The 11,662-nt window shown below is 37.2% G+C and overlaps 1 protein-coding gene across 1 annotated transcript; it reads right to left on the bottom strand.

Annotated features, from left to right (window-relative positions):
- Window positions 1–3,574: 3,574 nt before the first annotated feature.
- LOC132253622 (uncharacterized) lies at window positions 3,575–6,688 on the bottom strand. The gene is made up of 7 exons (XM_059736242.1): window positions 5,923–6,688; window positions 5,379–5,824; window positions 4,904–5,174; window positions 4,685–4,815; window positions 4,501–4,576; window positions 3,734–4,417; window positions 3,575–3,615 (listed from the first exon to the last, which is right to left on the bottom strand). The coding sequence occupies exons 1-7, from the start codon at window positions 6,686–6,688 to the stop codon at window positions 3,575–3,577; spliced, it is 2,415 nt and encodes an 804-aa protein (XP_059592225.1).
- Between the last annotated feature and the right edge of the window lie 4,974 nt (window positions 6,689–11,662).

Genomic DNA, 11,662 nt, shown 5'->3' with positions numbered 1-11,662 from the left:
GAATATGAACAAAGCAAGTACAACCAAAGACACGAGGAGGAAGGAAATAAAGTGGTTGGTCAGGGAAGAGAAGGGAGTGAGGAATCTGATCGTGTAAGACAGAGGAGGGCATACGATTAATCAAATAACAAGCGGTAAGAACAGCATCCCCCCAAAAACGAAAAGGAACGTGACTATGGAGGAGGAGAGTACGAGCTGTCTCAACAAGATGTCGATTCTTGCGTTCAGCTACCCCATTTTGTTGAGGAGTATGAGCACAAGAAGACTGATGAAGAATCCCATGATGAGACATAAACGAAGTAAATTGGGCTGAAAAATATTCCCTGGCATTGTCACTGCGTAACACACGAATAGAAATATTGAACTGGGTTTGGATTTCAGTATAAAATTTCTGGAAAATAGAGAATAACTCAGCTCGATTTTTCATTAAAAATAACCAAGTACATCGAGAATAGTCATCAATGAAAGTGACAAAATACTGAAATCCTAAAGTAGACGCAGTCCGACAAGGACCCCAAACATCAGTGTGGACAAGCTCAAAAGGAGACTTTGCCCGATTATTCAAACGTTTTGGGAACAAGACACGAGTATGTTTCCCAAGCTGACATGACTCACACGGAAGCGACGACAAAGTGGAAAAACGAGGAACCATCTTCTGGAACTTGGAGAGACTAGGGTGGCCCAGACGATTGTGAATGAGGAGAGGAGCATCAGTGGAAATGCAAACTGCAGGAGATGAATCTGAGGTGAGGTGATAGAGGCCTTGAGACTCACGTCCTATGCCAATCGTCTTCCCGGTACTCCGGTCCTGCAAGGTCACAAATTTATCAGAAAAAGTAATAGAGCAATTAAGAGTACGAGTGATTTTGCTGATGGAAATAAGATTAAAAGGACATTCAGGAGTATAAATGACAGAAGTGAGAGGTAGAGAAGGCAGAGGAAGGGTCAAACCAATACCTTTAGCCACAGTTTGAGAACCATTAGCTAAGGTAACAGTAGGTAAAGCAGAGGTAGTAGTAATAGAGGAGAAAAGATCCTTATTACCAGATAGGTGATCAGATGCTCCAGAATCTAGAATCCAGGGTCCAAGAGAAGATGTGTGGGTAAGGCAGGCAGAGGCATTACCAGGCTGGGCAACAGAGGCAATAGAAGCCTGAGATGTCTGAGATGCGGAGGAGCTCGGAGGCTGAGGCAGCGGAGAATCAGAGGACTGGGCCATATGGGCAGTGCGAGGAGGTCTTCCATGTAACTGATAGCAACGATCGCGAGTGTGGCCAAGTTTATTGCAATAGGTGCAATGAGGACGTTGGCCTCTACCTCGAGTACCACTGCGTCCTCCTCTAGAGGTAGTTTGAGAAACTAACACAGAAGAATCTGAAGTGCTATCAGATGGCAAAGTCTGAGTGGATGAGATACGGAGGAGGCGAGCAAACACATCATCCAAGGACGGAACTGATGAACTACCAAGAATCTGATCACGAAAAGGCTCAAGATCAGGACGGAGGCCAATAAGAGTAAGGACCATGAAGAACTTGTCAAGCTGTGTTTGTTGAGCCCCAACATCAGGAGTAAGAGGCATCACAGTCAAGAACTCCTCCTTAAGAGAGGCAATCTGACCAATATAAGTAGATAGATCCAAGTCCTGTTGGCTGATATGGACAATAGCAGAAGCCACCTTATAAAGACGCTGGATATCATTCGTGTATAATCCTTTGGCCTGAGTCCAAAATTTAAAACAAGTTTTATAGGCTTGAAGATGAAGAAGAATCTTGGGATCAACCGATTGCCATAATACACTACATAACTGTGCATCTATCTTCCTCCACTGTACGCGGTCAACCTCAGGGATATCTGCCTCTTGGGTAACCAAGTGATCCTCATAACCTTGACCCATGAACCAAAGTTCAACAGAGGCAGACCAGGAGAGATAATTCTCACTGCCAACCAATTTCTCTGAGGTAATCATAGGAAATCGAGAGATAATAGAGGTAAAGATCTGATTTTTGGTGGTCATATTCACGTATTTGGATCGAAGAGAGCCCTGAAGAGGAAGAGAAGCAGCACCCAAGCCGCGGAGATGGGAGGGAGCCCTGTCGGAGGTGGCCGGAATGGCAAGAAAGCCAAAAACAGGGAAAAAATGGAGATGCAGGGCTCGGGGAGGACTGCCGGGGGGCTAGAAGGCCAAGATGGCGCCGGACGAGCCTGGAAAGGTGTCGGAAGTGGCCGGAAAGTGAGCCACGCACCGTCACTCGCCGGCGCGTGGGTGACAGTCCGGAGGAGAAGAGCGGCGAGTGGGGGCGCGTGAGATGCCGGTTTCCGGTGGGGTTTCCACTGAAGTGTAGATCAGCCTCCGGCTTTTCGGAATATGTGGTCGTTTCCCGGAAAATAGGTTGCCGGAAAATTTCACCGGAAAAGGTTGCCGGCGTGGTGGAGATCCGACGGCGATGAGGTTGTCCGGAGTGGTTCGGGAAGGGAATGAGGGGACCGGAGTGAAACACGGTCACTGGACGGTTTGCCGGAATTGATTACACGGCTAAACCGAAAAAAAGATTAGGTTTTCTCCTTTGGCTCTGATACCATGTTGAGAGAGAGAGAGAAAGAAAGGAGAAAAACCTTTCCGAACAGCAATGGGTAAGTCATTAGGAGAAGGCAGAGCCGGGGCAGGTGAAGCCGAAGGGATAGGAAGTGAGTCAGCAGGTGCCTCAGGAAAAGGGAGAGGAGCAACGACACGAGGGCGACGATGATAAACCTGAAGTGGTCGAGGGGGCATAGCATCAGGTGGGGAGACAATGGGAATGGGCAAGACTTCAGAAACAGGAAGAGACTCAGAAGTGGTGGAAAAGAATGGTGAGTCCTCAAAGAAGGTGACATCAGCGGAGATAAAGTATCGACATGGAAGAAAATATCGGTAATCACGGATATATCGGTACTTCGATTTTACGGATATATCGGATATATCGGAGATATATCGGCGGATATTTTGGAAAAAAATATCGATAGGCTTAAAATTGTTAAAAACTCATGGAAATGTAAAGAAAACTTCATAATAATATAATTAGAAGTATAATAGACATTTTAAAGTTGTTTTGTAGAAAAAATTGATATACATATGATATAATTTGCGATATTAAATGTAATTATATCATGTCGATCTATAAGAAATGTTAATTTTGTAATTGTTCTCATTATAAAGTCACATAAAATACTTCATTTCATTAAATAACAATAATTTGTACACATTACATTACAATGTCCCTTTAATACCAAAATGAGGATCGATGTGGTTCAATGGGATTGATAGATGAAGGAACGCCGTCTTGCTGTTGGAGACAATATTGGTACCAACTCAATGAGCCTCGATAATATTGGTTAAAAATTCTAACATGCCATGCATATATCTCTTGAGTCCTGCCCACTGCCTCTACATGGATAGGATACTCAAAGTTCACCCATGTGTTAATGCCCAATCCTCCTTCCATCTGATATGGAATTTGGTAAGACATTTGTCTAGAAGGTGAATAACGCGACATACCATACTCTTCATCTGTTGAACTTGAAGGTTGACCATAACTCATCACATGAGGAGGGTAGACATTAGTCTCATTCGAAGAGTCACTAAATTGAGTTCCTATACTCATAGATTCAAAACTCCCTGAAAGTAACTCCTCATTATATGGTTCCATCATTCGTTCTCTTCCTCTATAAGGCTTCCCAATAGCTCCTATGCCTGGACCAGCTCTTCTAGAGCCATGGTTTTCATCCTGTGTGCAGTGTGTGAAAGTATTTTCACAGGTGAATTGGCTGACTGGATATTGACTATGTTGACGTTCATTAATATCTCCTCCCGCATTATCACCTCCATCATCAGTTCCACCTCTTGAACCATCGTAACCAGAAGCAGAAGTACCTGCAGCACTAGGTCTACTACTATGGCCAGCACTTGTGGAGTCAATCTCTTGGTGGGAATCATCAGTATCTTTGCTAAAACTTTCAGAGTGAACTTCTTCAGACAACACACGTTCAACATTAACTCCAAATTCTCGAGCATGAGCAGCAATTCGTGGATCGGGATTTCCAACTTCGTCATCCAAATGTATAGGCCTCACCCATTGGAACAACTGATTATCTTCTTCTTCACCCACCTCGGCTGAAATGTCAAGAAGATCAAGATAATCTTTTTCAGCAACTCGATCATTTTCTGCCTCCATATCGCGTAACTTTAGCCTCATATTATAGTAACAAAAAACTAATTGCTCCAATCGAGAGTAAGCCAAACGATTTCGTTGCTTTGTGTGGATGAGAGCAAACGTGCTCCAATTTCTCTCACAGGCAGTAGATGACGCAGTTTGTGAGAGAACTTTGATGGCTAACTTTCTCAATGTAGGTGTTTGATTCCCATACATAAACCACCATTCAGCTGCAACCAATTTGATAATCATATAAATACTTATGTGGTGAATTTACAATAATGATAATCAATTTTTTCCTACAAAGACTCACCGGGCACCATGGTTGACCTTGCTGCAATTGCCGCTCGATCACCGAATCCTCTTTTTGCATCTCGAAAAAGCACAAGCTATGTATTCAACATTTAATTTGTTAATATCATATTTGTTAGTAAACGTTCAAATAAATTGATGAATGAAATTATTGTTTTATAGACAAATAACAGTTTTTTATTTACCTCATTTCCAAATTGACCAAGTGATTCAGTAGTTGGATCTAATTTTGCAAAAACATCATGGACCGCTTGAAGTAGTTCTGGATCACTACCAACTCCACGCCTATATTGAAATCTTGGATTCAAGAAGTATGCTACAATAAAATTAAGTAGAGTTAGTATTTTTTAAAACAAAATTAAATACAGAGTAAAAACTTATAAAGATATATAGTACTTAAGTACCTGCTGCATGAAGTGGATGTTTTAGTGTTTTCTCCCAACGATCTTGTATTATTTTGAACATCCAATCTCCAGCTCCTTGACGCGTAAGGTTCGTTTTCATCACGTGCATAAGCTCATACACAAATGGCATTGTGGGAACAACTTCAGAATCCATAAGTCGAAGCACCACGTATAATGGCTCATATAATGAAACTATATTTGTCATTCTATCCCAATACGCATGGTCAAACAATAATTGCTCCAACTCTCGTCCATGTTTTGTTCGACTCAGCTTGTGTTGTGCCCAATCATCACTCATAAACAATTTTTTCAAATCGACCCTTTTTTTAAGAAGACTGTCAAGAGCAATATAATTGGTAGCAAACCTTGTAGCTCCTGGTCGAACAATGTCTCCACCACAATACAGTCTCATTTGTGCTAGTAACCAACCATGATTGTAAATGAAGTTAGTTATCTTGCGAGCATTGTTTATCACCTCGATAACACTAGGTCTTTTACCAATGTCTTCAAAGATTAAGTCGATGCAGTGCGCCGCACACGGAGTCCAGTATAAGTTATACTTCTTCATCAATTGTTTCCCTGCTTTCATGAATGCTGACCCATTATCTGTGACAATTTGGACCACATTTTCTTTACCGACTTCTTTGATAACAGTCTTCAATAGGTCGTATATATACTTGTGGTCTTTGATATAGTTCGATGCATCAACTGACTTAAGGAAGACCGTGCTCCCTTTAGAATAAACCATGAAATTAATAATACTTAATTTCGTGGGCCCTGTCCATCCATCTGACATTATTGTGCACCCATATGTCTTCCATTTTTCTCTTTGTTGGTTCACATAAGCTTCCATTTCTCTGTACTCCATTTCCAAGTACTTGTTCTTTATGTCAAATGGAGATGGAGGTTCGATTCCCATTCCTGCACTTCATATAAAAAAAAAAATGTAAAACATGTCACAAAAGACTATACTTACTAAAAGTATAACACAATATAACATTTAAAAAATTAGTAATTACCAGCTTGTTGTGCACCAATAATCATATTCTTGAAGTGATGAGACTTTGCTTTTGCGGGTGCGACGCTCTCATAAATGAAGAATTTGCTAATTAAGCGTCCCATCGTTTCTTTAATTGCACCACCCTTGAATATATCTTTGATATTTTTTTGTTTTGCTGCAGAAGACTTGTAAAGTGAAGGGGCAAGAGGGGGTGATTGTTGCGAATGTCGCATACTATGTGATTTTCGCATCATCGACGGTAATCCAGGAGACTGTGAAGACTCCCCTGTTTTGCGTTTGCTTCCTACAATATTCTCATATTGTTCACGTTCCCATTCTGATGCTTTCGAGGCACGAACTGCAGATCGATATGCATCCCGCTCATCTGGGTGCATATCTGCCGGATACATATACACATCTTCATTCTCAACATCTTCATCATCATCATCTTCGTCTACCAAATGTGTATGATGAGTCCCCATTGTGCCACGTAATTGAGCACGAATTTCTTCAATATCTGCATTTTTCTTTGCTTTTGCTTTTGTTTTGTCATGCACTAGGAATCGTATCTCTTCTTTCACTTCGGGCGGCACTCTCGGACACTTTTTGGTGTTGTTATGCGGGTCTTTTTGCATTAAATGAAACTTGAATCGCGTGATGCCTCCACTTTTCATCACCAACCCACAGAAATTACAAATTGTTCCATTTCGGTTACCCTCAATCGGTAAACAATACTTCCAAGCCGGATCTCGCCCTGGCAGGGCAGAACCACCTTCACTAGCCATGCTAAATCTATTGCAATAAAAATACACTTGAATGTGATTTCAATGTAAACAAAAATCAAGTCAATATTTAAATTTAAATATATGAGAAATGTACAAAATAATGATAAAGAATGACCATAGTTGATATTCCATATATTTAATTAAACTAATTAAATAATTTAGCTAAGTTAATTTTTTGAATCTAAATCTAATTCTATGAAAAATTTACTAAATTAAAAATTAATCATAATTGGATATGAAACTAAATCATGATAATCATAAAAATTGAACATATTTAATATTCCATATATAGTAGTTCATGTTAATTAAACTAATTAAATGATTTAGCTAAGTTAATTTTTTGAATCTAAATCTAATTTTATGAAAAAATTACTAAATTAAAAATTAATCATAATTGGATATGAAACTAAATCATGATAATTATAAAAATGGAGCATATTTAATATTCCATATATAGTAGTTCATATTAATTAAACTAATTAAATAATTTTGCTAAGTTAATTTTTTAAATCTAGATCTAATTCTATGATAAATTTACTAAATTAAAAACTAATCATAATTGCATATGAAAAAAAATCCCAATAATCATAAAAATGAACATATTTCATATTCAAAATATACTAGTTCATGTTAATTAAACTAATTAAATAATTTAGCTAAGTTAATTTTTTGAATCTAAATATAATTTTATGAAAAATTTACTAAATTAAAAATTAATCATAATTGGATATAAAACTAAATCATGATAATCATAAAAATTGAACATATTTAATATTCCATATATAGTAGTTCATGTTAATTAAACTAATTAAATAATTTTGCTAAGTTAATTTTTTAAATCTAGATCTAATTCTATGATAAATTTACTAAATTAAAAACTAATCATAATTGCATATGAAAAAAAAATCCCAATAATCATAAAAATGAACATATTTCATATTCAAAATATACTAGTTCATGTTAATTAAACTAATTAAATAATTTAGCTAAGTTAATTTTTTGAATCTAAATATAATTTTATGAAAAATTTACTAAATTAAAAATTAATCATAATTGGATATAAAACTAAATCATGATAATCATAAAAATTGAACATATTTAATATTCCATATATAGTAGTTCATGTTAATTAAACTAATTAAATAATTTAGCTAAGTTAATTTTTTAAATCTAGATCTAATTCTATGATAAATTTACTAAATTAAAAATTAATCATAATTGCATATGAAAAAAAATCCCAATAATCATAAAAATAAACATATTTCATATTCAAAATATACTAGTTCATGTTAATTAAATTAATTAAATAATTTAGCATGTTAATTAAATTAATTAAATGTGAAACTAAATCACAAATAATCATCTAAAATAAACTTATCAATTTATAATTAAATAATCAAATTAACCTAAGTCAATTCAATAAAAATATACAAATTAATTACTATTGAATATAAAAATAACATTAAATCATCCATATTAATTATAATTGCAAACAAATTAATTACAATTTAAAATAAACATACCTTAAAATTGGAGTAATGAGAGAGCAAATGAAGAATGAAAGCAACAATGGGTGAAATTGATGGAAAAATGGCAATTTATAGAAGAAATTTGGGCCAAAATAGCCGTTGGAACACCAATTTACCGTTGAAATTCAAATTTGGCCGTTGGATCACAATCTGGGACAAATCTGGCCGTTGGATCACATTATTACCGTTGGAATCGCATCTGGGCCATTGGATCAACGCGGGGGACATCTAAGCCGTCAGATCGCGCTGGAGAGAGGAGCGAAAAATCGGCAAAAAATCGGCGATTTATCGCCGAAATATCGCCGATTTATCGGCGATTTCCCGCGGCCACAGGCGATTTAATGAAAAAATCGCCGATTTATCGAGATTCGGCGATATATCGCCGATTTATTGGCGATTTTTGGCGAAATTTCCTCCTTCGATTTTTCTCCTCCATATGCCGTGTCGTCGCCGTCCGATACAAGATATATCGGCGATATTTCGCCGATATTTCGCGATTTTTTCCTCCATGAGTATCGATGAGTCTCAAGGGAATAACAACGATAACCCTTCTAAAGTCTGGAATATCCCAAGAAGAGGCACTTCATGGCTTTGGCGGAAAGCTTGTCCTGTCCAGGAGTGAGAATATGAACAAAGCAAGTACAACCAAAGACACGAGGAGGAAGGAAATAAAGTGGTTGGTCAGGGAAGAGAAGGGAGTGAGAAATCTGATCGTGTAAGACAGAGGAGGGCATACGATTAATCAAATAACAAGCGGTAAGAACATCATCCCCCCAACAACGAAAAGGAACGTTACTATGGAGGAGGAGAGTATGAGCTGTCTCAACAAGATGTCGATTCTTGCGTTCAACTACCCCATTTTGTTGAGGAGTATGAGCACAAGAAGACTGATGAAGAATCCCATGATGAGACATAAACGAAGTAAATTGGGCTGAAAAATATTCACTGGCATTGTCACTACGTAACACACGAATAGAAATATTGAACTGGGTTTGGATTTCAGTATAAAATTTCTGGAAAATAGAGAATAACTCAGCTCGATTTTTCATTAAAAATAACCAAGTACATCGAGAATAGTCATCAATGAAAGTGACAAAATACTGAAATCCTAAAGTAGACGCAGTCCGACAAGGACCCCAAACATTAGTGTGGACAAGCTCAAAAGGAGACTTTGCCCGATTATTCAAACGTTTTGGGAACGAGACACGAGTATGTTTCCCAAGCTGACATGACTCACACGGAAGCGACGACAAAGTGGAAAAACGAGGAACCATCTTCTGGAACTTGGAGAGACTAGGGTGGCCCAGACGATTGTGAATGAGGAGAGGAGCATCAGTGGAAATGCAAACTGCAGGAGATGAATCTGAGGTGAGGTGATAGAGGCCTTGAGACTCACGTCCTATGCCAATCGTCTTCCCCGTACTCCGGTCCTGCAAGGTCACAAATTTATCAGAAAAGGTAATAGAACAATTAAGAGTACGAGTGATTTTGCTAATGGAAATAAGATTAAAAGGACATTCAGGAGTATAAAGGACAGAAGTGAGAGGTAGAGAAGGCAGAGGAAGGGTCAAACCAATACCTTTAGCCACAGTTTGAGAACCATTAGCTAAGGTAACAGTAGGTAAAGCAGAGGTAGTAGTAATAGAGGAGAAAAGATCCTTATTACCAGATAGGTGATCAGATGCTCCAGAATCTAGAATCCAGGGTCCAAGAGAAGAAGTGTGGGTAAGGCAGGCAGAGGCATTACCAGGCTGGGCAATAGAGGCAATAGAAGCCTGAGATGTCTGAGATGCGGAGGAGCTATTCTATATAATATTCTTTACAAAGAAAGGAATCTATACTAATTAGGAATTTGGGACACTTCCTAACAGTGTGATTGTTTTATCTTTGTGTTCTTGAACTAACATTGTTGGCATCAAAGCTTTCGCTGACACTACAACTAGTATCAGAGTTTGGGTTGAAGATTTTTGGAAGAGTAAAAGATGACAAAGCACACAAGATGAAAACAAAAGGAATTTTTACTGAAGGTGGAGTCGATTGTTTTTTCGTGGTGATATGATACAAAATGGTTTGTGACATGGAGAGATTGAAGATTAACTTCATGGAATTTGGTCCAAGGTGGAGATTGTTAGGAAGTGTCCCAAATTCCTAATTAGTATAGATTCATTTTTTGTAAAGAATATTATATAGAATATTTCTAGATTGATATGTTATTGTAATATTAGACTTTCTTATAGAATAAGGAAGGTTGTTGGAAATATCTCTATAAATATTCTAGGTCATGAGGGGAAAAAGTTATGAGATGGAGATGGGCTTGTAGAGGCTATACGAGGTGGATAGAGATGTGAGGAAGAACGGGAGGTACCCGGTGGAGCGAGATTACTCGTAGTAAGGTATGAATACAAGGAGTGGGGAAACATGAGATATTTTGAGAACCTAATAGTTGTATTTGATTTTATCCTCTGTAATATTTTATTTTGTATAGTGGAATCATTCTCTCATTCGTGGACGTAGGCATGATTAGTCAAACCACGTTAAAACCTCATATACCGTATGTGTGATTGTTTTATCTTTGTGTTCTTGAACTAACATTGTTGACATCAAAAGCTTTCGCTGACACTACAATCATCATATTAGTTTTAATTTGTGAATCTTTAGCTCACATTCAATCATCATGAATTGATGTTTTTAAAGTTTGGTGATCCAAATTTTATTTGGTTTAACCCGAAAAGTTTGCAGTGCAACATATATAGTGAAACTATAATTATGAGATTTTTTTAAGAGTCTAAGGTGGTAGTAGAGGGATCGAACTGATTTTTTTTGTAATTATTCGCAACTCTTCCATTTTGTATCAATCTTTTGATGTAATGAGTTATTTCTTCTTTATTTTATGATTTTTCTCATCTAGGGTTTTCCATATAATTTTATGTATTCTTATTCTATTTTTTTTATTGCCTATTCTCATTATTGCATAACAAATCTCAAAATTAGGTAATGAAACTACCGTTATTTGTTTAATTGATGACAAATGATAAATAAAAAAGAAAAAAAATAATAAGAGAGATTAAAGGTGACCAATAGGACATATTAAGGTCAACATAGTATAGGTTAATAGTTTTAGTAACCATGATAAGACATATCAACAATATCATCTCCCATCAAGTGATGAACAACCACGTGTAAAAGTGATAATAAATGAAATCATACTTGGAGTGAAGTGATTAAATGTAACAAATGCAACCTATTCTTACTGTCTTACATAGGTATTAAACACACGAATGATTATATTCAAATCTTTGTATTTTTAAAATTGTTTAGAAAGGTTGACCACATTTGCATTCAAGCTGGGCTTCAACTCTCACTCTCAACTATTTATTTTTACTTAGCCTACACACAAGCATAGGCCTACAGACTCTAGCCAAAAGGCCTATGGGTGGCACACTTC

Source organism: Vitis vinifera, chromosome 1, assembly GCF_030704535.1.
Source record: "Vitis vinifera cultivar Pinot Noir 40024 chromosome 1, ASM3070453v1".
In the NCBI taxonomy this organism is placed as follows: domain Eukaryota; kingdom Viridiplantae; phylum Streptophyta; class Magnoliopsida; order Vitales; family Vitaceae; genus Vitis; species Vitis vinifera.
This window is presented reverse-complemented; position numbering and strand designations above follow the sequence as displayed.